The sequence below is a fragment of the Lucilia sericata genome, unplaced genomic scaffold (assembly GCF_015586225.1).
Source record: "Lucilia sericata isolate MDLA Ls3-8-SP2 unplaced genomic scaffold, ASM1558622v1 Contig000109F_arrow, whole genome shotgun sequence".
Taxonomy (NCBI): Eukaryota; Metazoa; Arthropoda; class Insecta; order Diptera; family Calliphoridae; genus Lucilia; species Lucilia sericata.
In genome coordinates this window covers 603,498-623,254 of record NW_023994141.1, presented here as the reverse complement: position 1 = coordinate 623,254, position 19,757 = coordinate 603,498, and the positions used below count along the sequence as shown (strand labels likewise).

At 29.7% G+C, this 19,757-nt stretch overlaps 2 protein-coding genes across 4 annotated transcripts in view; one reads left to right on the top strand and one right to left on the bottom strand.

The window, feature by feature from the left end:
* LOC119600284 (uncharacterized protein C2orf42 homolog) overlaps positions 1-19,757 on the bottom strand; it is a 168,668-nt gene that overhangs the window by 74,277 nt on the left and 74,634 nt on the right. The gene's annotated exons all lie outside the window — the stretch shown is intronic.
* The window catches only part of LOC119600283 (tyrosine-protein phosphatase 99A), a 150,948-nt gene that overhangs the window by 67,909 nt on the left and 63,282 nt on the right, over positions 1-19,757 (top strand). For 2 of the 3 annotated variants that reach the window (XM_037950431.1, XM_037950430.1), the window contains exons 1-2: positions 6,928-7,250; positions 17,235-18,349. The exons of the other annotated variant lie outside the window; for it this stretch is intronic. In XM_037950431.1, coding sequence (XP_037806359.1) covers positions 17,683-18,349 — 667 coding nt within the window. In that variant the 5' untranslated portion in view covers positions 6,928-7,250; positions 17,235-17,682. Of the gene's footprint in view, positions 1-6,927; positions 7,251-17,234; positions 18,350-19,757 lie in introns of those variants that run through there. 3 annotated transcript variants of the gene reach the window in all.

Below are 19,757 nucleotides of genomic sequence, written 5' to 3'. Positions count from 1 at the left end.
ACCTCCCTGAGGAAACAGTGTTTTCAAAGACAACTTATTTAAGCTCCTCAAAAAACAAAGAAATAACATTGTTTATTATCTTAACAAACATTTTTCCTTTTTTCCCTCTACAATTTTTAACAACAATCAGTTAGTGACGGTATTAACTTTATGTCATAATCATAATGTTATGTTCTCCATGTACTTACAAGTATTTTCGGTTTGAATATAAAAATAAAAATAATAAAAACACAAAAACAAAATAATTTTTGTGAATATTGGCAGGTGTAAACAATAATAATTAACACTTGAGCACAGTATACATAAGCCCCCTATAAAAACTGTCAAGAAGAAAAAAAAACACCCAAAACCACCCACACCCAAGCTCTTTTTATGATTATGAATAATTGAACTCATGTTGTTGTTGTTGTTGCTGTTATTAAATGAGACTATAGTATAGGTAGGTGTTATAAGTTAGAAGTGCTGCTGATGGTGGGCATGTCAAAATTTTATAACATCTAATCGTTTAATGAGTTTTCATGATGACACCTTTTATTACTCTTACCACCAAGTTTATTTTTCCCTATTTTATTCTCTTCTTGTTATTGCTATTATTATTTTTATGTTCTTGTTGTTGTTCCGCATGTTTAAACAAATGTTTTGTATTTTTTGTATCAGCGCTACAGAGTTATAAAAAGTGTGTAGTAAAATTGGAATTCATTGAAAATCAGCTGAAATAGATTATCAAAAAAATACAATACAATAACAAATATTTATAGAAAATGTTGTTAAAATTCCATAGAAAATTTAATTTCGTAAATATGTTAATGGAAAATTGTGTTGTGCAGAGCGCGAGTGGCTGTTGAAAGTTTATTGAAAAATATGAGTAGCATTTTAATGAAGATATTTTGCATGAAAATGCGATTTATTTGCGTGTAGAATTATTTAATTAGTTGAAGAAATATGATAGTAGCAGAAGTTGTTAAAAATGTATATTTAATGGTTATGAGCAATATGTTGCGCTTTAGGGGAAAAAGAAATCAGAATTTTCACTGTTGGATTTTGTAGTTCCCCCAAGGGATGTAGTTAGTTTAGTTAGTTCGTTAGTTAGTTAGTTAGTTAGTTCGTTAGTTAGTTAGTTACGGTAGTTAGTTAGTTAGTTAGTTAGTTAGTTAGTTAGTTAGTTAGTTTAGTTAGTTAGTTGTTATTTAGTTAGTTAGTAGTTAGTCGTTTTAGTTCGTTCGTTATTAGTTAGTTAGTTATTCGTTAGTTAGTTAGTTTTAGTTAGTTGTTAGTTCGTTAGTTCGTTTTCGTTAGTTAGTTAGTTCGTTAGTTAGTTAGTTTAGTTAGTTAGTTAGTTTAGTTAGTTAGTTCGTTCGTTCGTTCTTGTTAGTTTTAGTTCGTTCGTTCGTTAGTTCGTTTAGTTCGTTCGTTCGTTCTTGTTAGTTTCGTTCGTTCGTTCGTTCGTTCTTCGTTCGTTCGTTCGTTCGTTCGTTCGTTCGTTCGTTCGTTCGTTCGTTCGTTCGTTCGTTCGTTCGTTCGTTCGTTCGTTCGTTCGTTCGTTCGTTCGTTCGTTCGTTCGTTTTCGTTCGTTCGTTTTCGTTCGTTCGTTCGTTCGTTCGTTCGTTCGTTCGTTCGTTTCTTTCGTTCGTTCGTTCGTTCGTTTCGTTCGTTCGTTCTTCGTTGTCGTTCGTTCGTTCGTTCGTTCGTTCGTTCGTTCGTTCGTTCGTTCGTTCGTTCGTTCGTTCGTTCGTTTCGTTCGTTCGTTCGTTCGTTTCGTTCGTTCGTTCGTTCGTTTCGTTCTTCGTTCGTTCGTTCGTTCGTTTCGTTCGTTCGTTCGTTCGTTCGTTCGTTCGTTTCGTTCGTTCGTTCGTTCGTTCGTTCGTTCGTTGTTCGTTCGTTCGTTCGTTCGTTCGTCGTTCGTTCGTTCGTTCGTTCGTTCGTTTCGTTCTTCGTTCGTTCGTTTCGTTCGTTTCGTTCGTTCGTTCGTTCGTTCTTTCGTTCGTTCGTTCGTTCGTTTCGTTCGTTCTTTCGTTCGTTCGTTCTTCGTTCGTTCGTTCGTTCGTTCGTTCGTTCGTTCGTTCGTTCGTTCGTTCGTTCGTTCGTTCTTCGTTTCGTTCGTTCGTTCGTTCGTTCTCGTTCGTTCGTTCGTCGTCGTTCGTTCTCGTTCGTTCGTTCGTTAGTTCTGTCGTTAGTTAGTTTCGTAGTTAGTTCTTCGTTTCGTTTAGTTTTCGTTAGTTAGTTCGTTAGTTAGTTTTAGTTCGTTAGTTAGTTTAGTTAGTTAGTTCGTTAGTTAGTTTTCGTTAGTTAGTTAGTTAGTTGTTTTTAGTTGTTTTCCGTCTTTCGTTAGTTCGTTCGTTGTTCGTTGTAGTTCGTTCGTTGTTTTCGTTTTAGTTCGTTTTTCTTTTCGTTCGTTCGTTTGTTTTTCGTTTTTTTGTAATTTTATGTCGTTGGTGCTGTTAGAATGTTTCTGCACGACTTACTTTTTTTAGATTATACCTTTACTTGGAGCAATTGAAGTAAATGTTATACAAATGCCATATTGCTCTTAATGACTACAAGCATTTAAGAAAGTTGTTATAAATATTTATTACAAATATAAAGACTTATATTTCTTCCATCTCTCCTAGCCCCAAATCCACTAAAAGAAATTTCCCACTTGTCAGCAAAGTTTTTCTACTATCCCCTTCCAATCCACAAAAACCCCAAAAAAGTTAAGAAAACACTCAAGTGTATTTTAAGCAATAAAGGTTAAATTGAGTATAATAATAACACTGGACATCATCCTATTTGCCACATTTTACACCAAAGGTCAATATAAAATTTAATCGTTTTTCTTTAACAATATGTTTTTGATTTCCTAAAACATTATCACAAAAACATACAAGAAATATAAAAAGTTTTAATATAGAAAAATAAAGTTTCAATAGAAGACATAAAATCGGAAAATTTACTATATGTATTTGTTGTAAATATTACACACACGTTATACGTTGGAGTATAAAAACCTAAACGTATAAAGTTAAACGGAAAAAAGTTCATTTCTACTTAAATTAGTTTGCCATCAACCAATATGTTACATTTAATGTGACCCCCTATACTCCTTTTTGCTCTACTGCAACCCGATACATAGGTATTTACTTTATTTTTTTTTTCTTTTCTACGTATTTTTGTCATATAATTTTGGAGAATGTTTTTTTTTCTACATTTTTTCTTATTATCAAAAATATGACTTGTATGGCTGTATAGGGATTTCAATTTTAGTATTTTCTATAAAAAAAATTTTGATGAAAAATATTTTTATATACATACGATGTATGATGCCATATTTACACATTTACAACACGTTTTTATCCTTAGAAATATTAATAACAACAAAAATGTGTTATTTGTTAGAAAAGGTTGTAAGACAACAAAATTATTAGTATGAGTGTAAAGAAATGTTTTAATTTTATTAGGAATTTGGTTTTTAAAACTGAATTAGCTGATAAAACGTTTGAACCTTAGATCAGGAAACATCTTGTCATAACAATAACTTAATTTGCAATGTTTACTATATATCATCTTCATTACTCGTAGCTAGTTTATAACTGAAAGGTTTGTAATTAGAATGAAAGAAAACATATTAATAAATCTACTATTTCAAAAAAAAAGATACATTTTTTTTTTCGCAGAAAAGTAGAAAAATAAAAAAATACTTTTCATTAAAAATAAGATTTTTCACCACAAAAAATAAGCAAAATAAAATTTTCCATAAAAAGTATATTTTCGGCAAAAAAAAATATTTTTTCACTAAAAATCTGATTTCACTCAAAATCTTATTTTCCTAAAAAGTAGATTTTTCACTGAAATTAAGGTTTTCTCAAACATTTGAAGGTTTAACTAAAAATTCTATTTTCTACTGAAATCTATACTTTTTACTAGAATTTTGATATTTCACTAAAATTTATATTTTACACTAAAAAATAAATTTTCAACTAAATACCAATTATTTATTTAAAATTTTATTTATATAGTCTAGTCTATAGTCTAGTCTATAGTCTAGTCTATAGTCTAGTAGTCTATAGTCTAGTCTATAGTCTAGTCTATAGTCTAGTCTATAGTCTAGTCTATAGTCTAGTCTATAGTCTAGTCTATAGTCTAGTCTATAGTCTAGTCTATAGTCTAGTCTATAGTCTAGTCTATAGTCTAGTCTATCTAGTCTATAGTCTAGTCTATAGTCTAGTCTATAGTCTAGTCTATAGTCTAGACTATAGTCTAGTCTATAGTCTAGTCTATAGTCTAGTCTATAGTCTAGTCTATAGTCTAGTCTATAGTCTAGTCTATAGTCTAGTCTATAGTCTAGTCTATAGTCTAGTCTATAGTCTAGTCTATAGTCTAGTCTATAGTCTAGTCTATAGTCTAGTCTATAGTCTAGTCTATAGTCTAGTCTATAGTCTAGTCTATAGTCTAGTCTATAGTCTAGTCTATAGTCTAGTCTATAGTCTAGTCTATAGTCTAGTCTATAGTCTAGTCTAGTCTATAGTCTAGTCTATAGTCTAGTCTATAGTCTAGTCTATAGTCTAGTCTATAGTCTAGTCTATAGTCTAGTCTATAGTCTAGTCTATAGTCTTCGTCTATAGGTCTAGTCTATAGTCTAGTCTATAGTCTAGTCTTAGTCTAGGGTCTATAGTCTAGTCGTATAGTTAGTCTATAGTCTAGTTAGAGTCTAGTCTATAGTCTCGTCTAGTCTATAGTCTAGTCTATAGTCTAGTTATATAGGTCTAGTCTAGTAGTCTAGTCTATAGTCTAGTTCTATAGTCTAGTCTATAGTCTAGTCTATAGTCTAGTCTAAGTCAGTCTATAGTCTAGTCTATAGTCTAGTCTATAGTCTAGTCATAGTCTAGTCTATAGTCTAGTCTATAGTCTAGTCATTAGTCTAGTCTATAGTCTAGTCTATAGTCTATCTATAGTCTAGTCTGATAGATCTTAGTTCTATAGTCTAGTCATATAGTCTAGTCTATAGTCTAGTCTTAGTCTAGTTCTAGTCAGTTTCTAGTCTATAGTCTAGTCTATAGTTCTAGTCTATAGTCTAGTACTATCGTCTAGTCTATAGTCTAGTCTATAGTCTAGTCTATAGTCTAGTCTATAGTCTAGTCTATAGTCTAGTCTATAGTCTAGTCTATAGTCTAGTCTATAGTCTAGTCTATAGTCTAGTCTATAGTCTAGTCTATAGTCTAGTCTATAGTCTAGTCTATAGTCTAGTCTATAGTCTAGTCTATAGTCTAGTCTATAGTCTAGTCTATAGTCTAGTCTATAGTCTAGTCTATAGTCTAGTCTATAGTCTAGTCTATAGTCTAGTCTATAGTCTAGTCTATAGTCTAGTCTATAGTCTAGTCTATAGTCTAGTCTATAGTCTAGTCTATAGTCTAGTCTATAGTCTAGTCTATAGTCTAGTCTATAGTCTAGTCTATAGTCTAGTCTATAGTCTAGTCTATAGTCTAGTCTATAGTCTAGTCTATAGTCTAGTCTATAGTCTAGTCTATAGTCTAGTCTATAGTCTAGTCTATAGTCTAGTCTATAGTCTAGTCTATAGTCTAGTCTATAGTCTAGTCTATAGTCTAGTCTATAGTCTAGTCTATAGTCTAGTCTATAGTCTAGTCTATAGTCTAGTCTATAGTCTAGTCTATAGTCTAGTCTATAGTCTAGTCTATAGTCTAGTCTATAGTCTAGTCTATAGTCTAGTCTATAGTCTAGTCTATAGTCTAGTCTATAGTCTAGTCTATAGTCTAGTCTATAGTCTAGTCTATAGTCTAGTCTATAGTCTAGTCTATAGTCTAGTCTATAGTCTAGTCTATAGTCTAGTCTATAGTCTAGTCTAGTCTAGTCTATAGTCTAGTCTATAGTCTAGTCTATAGTCTAGTCTAGTCTATAGTCTAGTCTATAGTCTAGTCTATAGTCTAGACTATAGTCTAGTCTATAGTCTAGTCTATAGTCTAGTCTATAGTCTAGTCTATAGTCTAGTCTATAGTCTAGTCTATAGTCTAGTCTATAGTCTAGTCTATAGTCTAGTCTATAGTCTAGTCTATAGTCTAGTCTATAGTCTAGTCTATAGTCTAGTCTATAGTCTAGTCTAGTCTATAGTCTAGTCTATAGTCTAGTCTATAGTCTAGTCTATAGTCTAGTCTATAGTCTAGTCTATAGTCTAGTCTATAGTCTAGTCTATAGTCTAGTCTATAGTCTAGTCTATAGTCTATTCTATATTCTAGTCTATAGTCTAGTCTATAGTCTAGTCTATAGTCTAGTCTATAGTCTAGTCTATAGTCTAGTCTATAGTCTAGTCTATAGTCTAGTCTATAGTCTAGTCTATAGTCTAGTCTATAGTCTAGTCTATAGTCTAGTCTATAGTCTAGTCTATAGTCTAGCCTAAAGTCTAATCTAATAAAAAACATATTTTATTCTTCATTTAATTAAATTTCCTTCTAAAATTTTTCAAATTTAAAAAAATCCCCCAGAATTTAATGTTTACTAAACACAGCTTCACGTGTTCTTCTTGTGTTTCACTTTACACAATTTCATCATGTAATTATTGTATTTACACATTTTGTTTACGTTTTTGTTACTGTTGTTATCATCAAATCTTTTTTGCTCAAATTACCTACATTCTCAATAATATACATAATATTTCACAAAAACGAAAGAGAAACAATAAACAATGAAAAGCAGAAAAACATAAAACACCGATAAGAAGACAACAAAATAACAAAAGCAAAACAAAAACAGAAAAAACACAACACAGACAGATAAATTCGCCGCAAACAGCAGCGAAACAGAAAAAATTACCTAAAAATGCAACTCTGCACACTTACAAATACAAACACGCACGAACAAGTAAAAAGATACAACAAACGAACGAAGAAGATAGAAACAAAGCAGAGACGAAAAGAAAATAAATTCATTTTACAAATACTAAATTCGCTTCAATAGTTTACGTCGAGAGACTCAGACTAACAGCAAAAAAAGGCAAAAAAGTCTACAATAAAAAACCGAAAAGTAAAAGATTATTATACTAGAAACTAAGTTAATTAAATAAAATTAACAATAAATATCTAACAATTGAAGAATAATTGATGTAATTGAAAGAAAAAAGTCATGGAAAAAGTTTAATACAAGAAAAAAGAAAAGAAAAACCCCAGTGCAAAGGTTTTTGAGACAAACACTCATTGACAGAGGCAGCAGTCGAAAAAAAGGCATTCAAAAAATTGAATCATGGATACAGGAGTTTAAAAAATGTACGAAAACTAGTGTTTAAATATGTTACTAAAACCAAGTGTTTAATAAAACGAAATAAAATTATTAAATTTTTTTGTGTTAAATTAAAAGAAATTGTGTAAAATGCTAAAAGAAATTTACAAAAAGAAAAGTCTAACGTTACAAAAAAAAAGTGGAAGAAGAAAAAATTATATTAAATTAGGCTGTGCCTTATTTTGGTATATGCTCATAGGTTTTTTTTTTGTATGAGAGCAATTGTTGTTGTTGTTTTTCTCATTTTTGTACGAGTGTGTGTTATATTGTTGTTGTATCTTCTTGCAACAAATCAATAAAAAGTGCTGCCAGCCAGCTAGTGTTGTCAATTAAGCGTTTTTGTCTTAAAAGTGTGTGAAATAAATGTTTTATAAACATGATAAAATTTAGTATACTGTTTAAACAAATAAAAATGGTGCTAAAAATTCAAATTTAAGAAAATATATGTATTAGAGTTATTAGAATCTAGTAGTATCAAAATTTTGACAAGTGTACCTAATTAGTATGGTTAATTATTAAAAACATCAAGTTAAATTTCAAAATATTGAAGTGAATTTGTTAAAAACGAAATGTGTTTAATATTAAGAATTGTAAATATTAATTTTAAACTCTTATCAGGAAAACAATGCCATAATTCCTTAAAAATATCTATCAAAATATCGAATTTTTAGTGAAAAATCCTATTTTTAGTAAAAATCCAATTGTTTATCATTAATCAGTTTTCTATTAAAAACTTCAACAACAAAATCTTTACATCGATAAATTTTCGATCAGTTTTATATAGAAAAAGTCAACATCAGTCAGTTTTCTTTAGAAAACATCATCATCGATCAGTTTTTTTTTTTAAACAAAACAATCTTCTTTGGAAAATGTATGTCTAAAAATTCTTAATAGATTAGTTTTCTTTTGAACACTTCTTTACTGATAAATTTTCTTCATACACATAATTGAGTATTCGATCATCGATTGGTTTTCTATTTAGAACTTCACCATTGTTCACTTTTGAATAGAAAAATTAATTAGTTATTACTTTTCTATAGAAAACATTTTTATAGATCGCTCTTCTATAGAAATCTTCCTTAAATATCAGTTTTCTATAGAGATCTTAGTAATCGATACTTTTTCTATAGAAAACTTCTTTACCGATCACTTTTCCTCGACATCGATTAGTTTTCTTCAGAAAACATCATCATCGATCAGTTTTCTTAACAAATCAATCACTTTTCTATAAAAAAAACTTCAATAGCGATCACTTTTCTATATAAAACTTCTTTATTTCTCACTTAACTATAGAAAAGTTCATTGTCGATCACTTTTCTATAGAAAACTTTCTTACCAATCACTTTTCCATAGAAAATTTCATTAGCGATCACATTTCTATAGAAAACTTCAATAGCGATCACTTTTCTATAGAAAACTTCAATAGCGATCACTTTTCTATAGAGATCTTAGTAATCGATAAATTTTTTATATAAACCTTTCTTATCAATCACTTTTCCGTTGAAAACTTCTTTATCGATCACTTTTCTATAAGAAACTTGAAATTTCTATAGAAAACTTCATTAGCGATCACTTTTCTGTAGAAAATTTAATTTTCTATAGAAAACTTCAATAGCGATCACTTTTTTATAGAAAACTTCAATAGCGATCACTTTTCTATAGAGATCTTAGTAATCGATCACTTTTCTATATAAAACATCTTTATCAATCACTACTAAAAATTCGTTATCGATCACTTTTCTATATAAAACTTCTTTATCGATCGCATTTCTATAAAAAAAAAGTTCTGTATCGATCGCATTTCTATAGAAAACTTATTTATTCATCAGTTTTCTATAGAAAACTTGTTTAAAATCAGTTTCTTATAGAAAACTTCTTTATTCATCAGTTTTCTATAGACAACTTCTTTATCGATATTTTCCTATACAAAACGTCTGCATTGATCTCTTATCTATAGACAACTTTTTCAACGATCTCTTTTCTATAGAAAACTTCTTTATCGATCGATTTGCTAAAGAAAACTTCTTAAACGAGATCTTCTTTATCTATAGAAAACTTCGGCAGCGATCGATATTTTATTGAAAACTTTCCTATAGTCTCTAAAATTAATAAGTATTCCGGCGATATCCGGGTATTATAAGTGATTTCACACTGCAATTAAAAACAAGAGTTATAAAAGCTTTCAAAAAATATCAATTACATTTCAATATATTTAAAATGAAATATTAAGCTAAAACAAAATAAATTCTTGGAATAATCACGAATAATTTTACAGCTAATTTATATTGGCTAAAACTGATTTGATTATTTTCTTAATTTAGAACCGAAACCGAAACAAAAAGGTCTATTCTATATGATTTGAAATTCGGAGAATTTTAAAAAAAATTTTAAAGCATTGAAAGCTTTCAAATATAACGGTAAAATGTTAGTGATATATACAGTAAACAAAACTAATTCTTGGAATATTCGCGAAAAAAGTTTCAATGTGAATTTTTTAATATTTTTGAAGCACTATCATCGGGAATTACAGAAAAATATGAATATTTTAGGAAAATTATGTAAAAAATATACTTATAAACATGCTTAAAGCTCATGACTTTTAAATTTATCTGATCCCTTTAAAAGTTCAGCTATAAGTTTTAGTAATAAAATTTTAAATATAAAAATATTAAAAACGTTTCCTTTTGGGCCGATCACCTTTGGCTTGACAAATAGCTTTCGCAATACATAAGATGAGAATTAAAGGTTTTTCTGGTTAAATATCAGATAAAGTTTTCTACTAACACAAATCCTCTAAAACACGAATATTGTAAATAATTTTAGCGTTTTTCTATTCTAGTGCTTAATATTCTACCACCTTCTACAAACAGACGTTTTCTTCTTATTAGCATCTCTGTTTATGCATTAAATTCACTTTTCTACCCAACACATCTCCGCTGCGCTCACACTCCATATGTATTTTGAATTGTGCTGACTTAAATTGCTTGCCTCACTCACACGCTGCTTGCCTGCCTACCAGGCGGTCGGACCTAACCATATGTCTGTCCATCCACCCGTTCTTTCGTCTGTCCTTACGCCTGTTCGACTTTTAGTCATCACTTCTTATTGTGTGTGAGCTTGCTGTTCAACTACTCTAACGTGCAAAAAGTGGTTGTTCAATGTGTCATTGCCTTTATAAAATCAAAGTGCCAACATGTGTTGTCTCTTTCTATCCTGTACCCTTAACAAACCCCTAAATAAAGCGGCATAATTTCTGTTGCTATCGTTGTTCTTGTTATTGCTGTTGCTGCTAATGTCTACAGCAAATTCGCTTTAAGTGTTTACATCTGGTTTTCCAACAAATAGTGAGAATCCCGTTTATTATTGTTGTTGTTGTCACCCGTTGCCCTTAGAATAAGTATTTTGTATATAAAAATTTTGAATTATTGCAAAAAATTTTAAAATTTTGTAGAAAAAATAATTAAATTAAACAAATGATTAATGGAAATTATTGTCATTTAGTTGTTGCTCAAATATTACCAGAGAAGGGATGCAGTAAGCAGTTCTTTATTGTTCTTTTTACCATGACTATACTCTTTCATTGTGAGTGACTGTTTTATATTTTTTAGCCAGTTTCCTTTAATTTCAATATCCTGGCATACTAAACTGATGTATTCACTTCTATATTTTTTTTGTTCTCTATATTATTTTTCTTTCTTTTGATTTATTTGGGATTCATGACCTTTGATATCTCAACTAAATGGCAGAAGAAAATGTATTGAATAACTAGAATTATGCAAAATTCTGGACAAAAATTTGCATAATATTAAAAATTTTAGCTTAATTTTAAAAAATTTAATTTTTTGCTAGAAATTTAAGTGAGAAATATTTTAAAAATTTCTTTTCACTTTTTTTAATAACCTTTCTCTCTGTTAATTAAAATATGTATGTATGTTGTTGGCGTTTGCAATACAATACAAAATTTTTTAATTATCTTAGTTGTATCCCTAGTTGTAATAAATTCATTAACCCAGTTTTCACAAACATTTTACCCACAAAAATACACACAACGAAATGTATAGAGAGTTGAATTTATAATGCCGCACCCAAATGAATAATTAGAGCAAATTTAATATTCAATTATAAATATTCATTGATACAAGTTGCTGGTTCAATTAGAATTAGGAAATACATACAACATTCAACATTTTGTTTGATTTGATTTGCCAAACAATTATTATATATTTTATAGCAGTTTTGTTTAAAGATTAACAGGATTGTGCATGTGCATCGATTTTAAGGATATTATTGGTAAAGCATGATTAGGAAAACAATACATAATAATAAATATTGAAAACAACACATTTTGCCAGGTCCCCCTACTGGTCCTAAATATGGCTTAAAGCTCACTTTTTAACATAAACGTCTATTTTAAAACCTCTCTATTAATATTCAAAGTGCCTAAAAGTATGCCACATTTTCATCCATTATTGCAAACATAGCGGTATCAGTGAGAAAACAAATTCGTGGAATATTCTCGAGAATGGATCTAACTTAAGATTTTAAGTATTTTTCAAATAATCTGAATAGAAAATATTGAAGAAATTGACTTTTTATAATATTATTATTTAAAGCAACCGCCGTTTGCCTCTAAATATGTTCAACCCTCAACAAATCCATAAGATACGCGCTTCTATCTAAACCTATTTCAAGTTCAAAAATGTTCCCGAATAAAGAAACAATAGGATCAATGTATTCCCCTTTTTGATGAGTTAACCAATAGAAATTAAACAAGATCAGACGGTGGTCACATCAATACTTTATTAAGAACGCAGTCTCGTATCTAATATTTCAAATAGAACCAAAAACCATCTACTAAATTCCACATTTTGTTTGGTTCTCGATATCTCAGATAGTTTTAAGTTTACATTTGACCAGATTACTATATCTTCACTGTTTCAGAACTAAACATTTACAAATTTTAGTTCCAATATCTTATAGCGTCCTATGCCCCGTCAGTAACTAATAGAAGAAGTAACAGTCGAATTTCTAATGACATATTGGTTTCAAACTGTAAATCAAGAAAGAAATTACGACATTCGAAAGTTATCGAGTTTTCCATTTCAATAAAATTTGGCCCCTATATGTATTTTCCTCAGACTATAAATATAAGTATCATTTGGAGCTGGAATTTATAAAAAAAAACGAAGTCCGCTCTGGTCACTTTCGCAGCGACCACAAGTCAAATATTATATTCATTTGTTCGCGAATATTCCTCCTTTTCAAATCAAATGCATTAAGATAAAGGCAGTTTATAAAAAACTATGGATTCAAATACATATAAACAATAATTAAATCGAATTCTTGGAATATTCTCGAAGAATTTTGAATATGAGATTATTAAAAAAAAAATGCTTTGAATTCAAATGCAACATGAAAAAATTTAAACAAAAAAATAAAAAGCTGTGTCCAATACAAGATTTTATGAAAATCGAACTCATGGAATGTTCAAAACAAATTTTTTTAAATAATCAAACTCATGGAATATTCTCGAATATTTTTAAATTTAAGTTTTTCATAAAAAAAATCTCAAATTTAAAATAAATTTTATATAGAAATCAATCTACTGCGCATATAAATAATTCCAACTAATTTAAAATAATGCAAAACATTTATTTGCAGTTCTATACACACACATATTCACAATTTAATTAGGTCACACTTTGCCATAAAATATTTTGCATAAAATATAAAATCTACAAACACTAATAAACAAATAAAACAATTGTTTGAATATTTGAACAAAAACCACATTATAACAAAATATTTCATAGAATTCCTGGAAATATAAATGATTTTTTTCCCATATTAGATAAGTTTAAAAAGCTTGAAGAAAAAAATAAAAGTAAAGTTTATAAAATAAAACGTTTATACTAAATTGAAAACGTTTTATTGATAATCAAAGTGATTAACATGTTGACAGGTAGTTTTTTAGGTTAAGTAAGGGTACACTGACGTGACGTGTTTGCTGACACATACAAATACACTGATTGATTGTATTACATTCCGGAAGGGTGTAGAAAACACACATTGTTATTTGATTGGTTTTGGGTGATTTTTTAGGGAAAATATTCAGTCGTAAATGAGGGTTAACAGTCATTTCAGTAATGTAAAGATAATGATGTTGAAAAAAAGACATTAATGTGATTGTGATTTAGGTAACTAGCAATTAACAAGTGTACTTTTTTCCACAACATAATCCTGATTATTTGTTTTTTTCTTCCAAGTGTGTTGTCTATGTATTTAGACGTGAGAAAGGTCAAGTGCTGTTGTTTTACAAATTGTAAAATGTAAGGATAATTGAATTTTGATGGAATTGTTTAGATTTTATAATGTGACTTTAATTTATTTAGGCATTAGAAAGCAAAAGAAAGTAAGACTAAATTTAACTTTAGTAATTTAACTATTTTTGGTACGAATCAAGCTCAAATCAATCCCATTTTGGGATTTATCCAATCCTTTACATTCTTTAATCGATCTTATTTTTATTCCAAATCAAATATGCATTTGAGCTTAAAACAAACTACAATGTAAGATCACTTTGATTTACAAGAGGCTTAAATAAGGCCTTTCGTACTTAACTTTCTTCTTCTTTTTTTTTTTTTTAGTGTATAACCTGTTGTGAAGTCATTAGGAATAAGTAAGGAAAGGTGTATGCTTGATTTATTACTTCATTTTAATGTCAATATAATAAAGAGATATTTATCAAAATATTATTGAAAATAATTAAACACGAAATAAGCTAATTGGTTTATAATGGTTCAATTATAACAAAGGAACACAATTATGGAAAACTTACGAATGAATAAGTTCAACGTTAGACTAGACTATAGACTAGACTATAGACTAGACTATAGACTAGACTATAGACTAGACTATAGACTAGACTATAGACTAGACTATAGACTAGACTATAGACTAGACTATAGACTAGACTATAGACTAGACTATAGACTAGACTATAGACTAGACTATAGACTAGACTATAGACTAAACTATAGACTAGACTATAGACTAGACTATAGACAAGACTATAGACTAGACTATAGACTAGACTATAGACTATAGACTAGACTATAGACTAGACTATAGACTAGACTATAGACTAGACTATAGACTAGACTATAGACTAGACTATAGACTAGACTATAGACTAGACTATAGACTAGACTATAGACTAGACTATAGACTAGACTATAGACTAGACCATAGACTAGACTATAGACTAGACTAGACTAGACTATAGACTAGACTATAGACTAGACTATAGACTAGACTATAGACTAGACTATAGACTAGACTATAGACTAGACTATAGACTAGACTATAGACTAGACTATAGACTAGACTATAGACTAGACTATAGACTAGACTATAGACTAGACTATAGACTAGACTATAGACTAGACTATAGACTAGACTATAGACTAGACTATAGACTAGACTATAGACTAGACTATAGACTAGACTATAGACTAGACTATAGACTAGACTATAGACTAGACTATAGACTAGACTATAGACTAGACTATAGACTAGACTATAGACTAGACTATAGACTAGACTATAGACTAGACTATAGACTAGACTATAGACTAGACTATAGACTAGACTATAGACTAGACTATAGACTAGACTATAGACTAGACTATAGACTAGACTATAGACTAGACTATAGACTAGACTATAGACTAGACTATAGACTAGACTATAGACTAGACCATAGACTAGACTATAGAGTAGACTATAGACTAGACTATAGACTAGACTATAGACTAGACTATAGACTAGACTATAGACTAGACTATAGACTAGACTATAGACTAGACTATAGACTAGACTATAGACTAGACTATAGACTAGACTATAGACTAGACTATAGACTAGACTATAGACTAGACTATAGACTAGACTATAGACTAGACTATAGACTAGACTATAGACTAGACTATAGACTAGACTATAGACTAGACTATAGACTAGACTATAGACTAGACTATAGACTAGACTATAGACTAGACTATAGACTAGACTATAGACTAGACTATAGACTAGACTATAGACTAGACTATAGACTAGACTATAGACTAGACTATAGACTAGACTATAGACTAGACTATAGACTAGACTATTGACTAGACTATAGACTAGACTATAGACTAGACTATAGACTAGACTATAGACTAGACTAGACTATAGACTAGACTATAGACTAGACTATAGACTAGACTATAGACTAGACTATAGACTAGACTATAGACTAGACTATAGACTAGACTATAGACTAGACTATAGACTTATAGACTAGACTATAGACTAGACTATAGACTAGACTATAGACTAGACTATAGACTAGACTAGACTAGACTATAGACTAGACTATAGACTAGACTATAGACTAGACTATAGACTAGACTATAGACTAGACTATAGACTAGACTATAGACTAGACTATAGACTAGACTATAGACTAGACTATAGACTAGACTATAGACTAGACTAGACTATAGACTAGACTATAGACTAGACTATAGACTAGACTATAGACTAGACTATAGACTAGACTATAGACTAGACTATAGACTAGACTATAGACTAGACTATAGACTAGACTATAGACTAGACTATAGACTAGACTATAGACTAGACTATAGACTAGACTATAGACTAGACTATAGACTATAGACTAGACTATAGACTAGACTATAGACTAGACTATAGACTAGACTATAGACTAGACTATAGACTAGACTATAGACTACACTATAGACTACACTATAGACTAGACTATAGACTAGACTATAGACTAGATTATAGACTAGACTATAGACTACACTATAGACTAGACTATAGACTAGACTATAGACTAGACTATAGACTAGACTATAGACTAGACTATAGACTAGACTATAGACTAGACTACAGACTAGACTATAGACTAGACTATAGACTAGACTATAGACTAGACTATAGACTAGACTATAGACTAGACTATAGACTAGACTATAGACTAGACTATAGACTACACTATAGACTACACTATAGACTAGACTATAGACTAGACTATAGACTAGACTATAGACTAGACTATAGACTAGACTATAGACTAGACTATAGACTAGACTATAGACTAGACTATAGACTACACTATAGACTACACTATAGACTACACTAGACTAGACTATAGACTAGACTATAGACTAGACTATAGACTAGACTATAGACTAGACTATAGACTAGACTATAGATTAGACTATATAAATCAGAAAAAAAATGAAAAATTGAACTAAAATATGTTTGTACATTTTTTTATTAAAGCTAGGAAATTTGTATTCTAGCTAGATAATTTTTTTTTAAGCGAAAATGTCGTTTAAAAATATTTTATATAATTTCCTCAATTGCAATTTTATTACTTATTTCAATTTGTATAAATTTAATGGTTATGGGTGCTACTTATTAAACTTCAAAACTCAGCTTTAAGCCGGCTTTATTTGTTTAAACATATAAAGTAAAAATTAAAAAAAAAACACAACAATAACAAACCTGCCTTAAAAATGAGACAAAACAAAAATAAAAGAAATTAAGAACAGGTCAATAACATATAATACGATATATTTGGCATAATTTTATTTAAAAAAAATTGTGCTACCAAAACAAAAATTAAAAAAAAAACAAGAAAAAAAGTAAACAAAAAATTATAATTAATAACAATACAAAATAAACAATAAAAAAATACTCAAAAAAGAAGAAAATATTTGGTTACACTTTTACTTATAAGCTTTCAAATACGAGCATTTATTTGGCGTCACTAAACCGCATTTAAAATTGTAATTTTGAAAAAAAAACAAGTTTTACACAATTTTTTTTTTTTAAGAAAAAATTTAACACAAAAAAATTTAAGTATAAATAATTTAAAATTTGTTTTAATATAGATGTATTTAACAAGATACTTTTTGGTAAACAATAACAATAAATAAGAAAAAATATTCCGACAAAAACTACAACTAAAAAAATTTTTTAGTGAATAATTAATGACTAAAAAGTGTTGAAAATCTTAAGTGAATAACAACAATAAACAAACAAACAGAACAATGTCTTCATTATTATAGACTGTTAACAAAATTGCCCTTTACAGCTTGCTTGATTTATTTATCAGGCACAGTGGGCCTAAACACGCACAAAGCAACTACAACTAAAAGCACTTGGCACAATTAAGCACTTTTAATTTAAGTTACAACAACACGAAAAACTTCGTTAAAAATAAAAACGAACGAAAAAAAACGCACAACGAAATTGAAATTATATAGAATTGAACAAAAAACTAACTCAAAACTCGCCTCGATCTCTGTTCAATTAAGGAACTCAAAAGCTTGAAATAAAATGTCTCGATCCAAATATCATACCATGTTATTACGTTTATTGTATAAACTCTTGATATTTGTGGCCATAATACAACAAAATTATGGCAATCCCACAGCCTCTAATATACCCTCTTTACCACCACCCTTTGAATTGGAATTATCCTCACCAGTGCCATTTACCACACGCAAACCAGAGATTTTAACGTCTGATCAGGAAAATGATAAAAATATAGAGATTTTAGCCGCTCCTTTAGAAGAGGAAAATAGCGGTTCTACTAACACTTCCACTCTAAAAACTATAGAAACGAATTTAAAGGATTTGAATAATTTAAAAGAGGTGCCAATAATCAACAATAATCCTAATAACAATAATGATGCTGATAATAACAACAACAACAACAACAATAATAATAATAATAATGCTGATAGCAGTTATGATGATTATATAGAGACTGATCTTAAAGTGGAAAAAACCACTCCAACTTCCATGGAACAACAGGATGATCCTGTCATTCCACCCACTACCATAACATTTAGTAATGTGGCAGCTGCTGGTATTTTAGGCAATTCTAATTCAAATATTGATGGTGTTGTTATGGGTGGCGGTGATGGTAGTAATGGCGCCGGTACTGTTGTAAATTATAATGATGCCACTCCTCCCTATGCTGCAGTTGATAATAAATATGGTAAGATTTGAATTGAATGAATTTTTTACAATTTCTAAAAATTTCCAAGAATTTTATAAAATTTCTTAAAATACAACAAAAACAAAACGAATCATTCGTAATTAAATTTAAAATTTTTTATATCAAAAATATAAAATATCAAATTGAATTTAAACCTCATCATTTTGAGATCAGGCATGGAAAAGTTAACATTTTAAATTTAAACTTTTCCAAAAAAGAATACTTTTTAAGACAAGTTGACAAGTCTAGTCCATTTTGAATAGATTATGGAATCAGGCTACGGACTAGTCTTTTAACCAATCTATAAACTAGTCTAGTGACCAGTCTATAGACTATTCTACTTATAAGTCTGTGATTAATCCATAGACTAGCCTGTTAATTACACAGGCCGACAAATTTTTAACCCATAGACCATGATATATTTATCTAAAGGATTCAGCTGCTCTGAATCCAAATCTGTTATTCATCACATCAGGGATTAGAGATATGGTGTCCTGAAGTTTGAAAAAGTGCAATTTTTGGCAATTTTTAAGACGTTATAACAGCGCCAAGGCAATCAATTCTAAATTTTCAAATCAAGTACGAACTGAGCTGAAATCAAGCCCATTTGGGGATTTATTTACATTTTTACATAATTCTCAATTCAAGTATAGATTTAAGCCTAAATCAAACCCATAAATTCTCAAATTAAGATCACCTTAATCCAAAAAAGTTTCAAATTAGGTTTTCGGATCCGTTTTTGAATCAAGTATTTTGTACTTTGTTTAAGGAAAACCGTTCTTCTGAAACCTCCCAGATAGTTTTGAGTACAGATTACTCAATTCTTTTTTAGAGAGTTTCATTGACTAGTCTATAGTCTTTTCTATTGACTATTTTGTAGACTACTTATCTCTGGAGTTACCTATGAACTCCACTTTAGACTAGTTTATTGATAAGAATATTGAGTAGTATACTAACCAATCTGTTAATTATGCCTATAAACAAATTTTTTTGATAATTTTGACTAGTCTATTGATCAGTCCAGGAACCAGCCTGCGGATTAATATTCTGATTAATACTTGTCTATGGATTAGCCTTTTGACTAGTCTATGGACGACTTCATTAACTAGACTATGGATCAGGCTATAGGTTAGTCCCTTGACTATTTTACGGTAATTAGACAAGTCTATAAACTTGTCTTTAGTATATAGCTTAGATTACGGATTAGACAATTGACTAGTATAGCGACAAATCTACACAGAGAGAAAAATATATACACGCCTGGTACCAAATTGACACCAAATTTTTCAATAACATCCGTTAGCTCAAAAACCGTTGTCAATAGTGAGCTTACCACGTTTGTTAACTTTTAGACAACGGATGTGGATAAAATTTAGATTATTGCAATGTTGACAATGTTGCGTGGTCA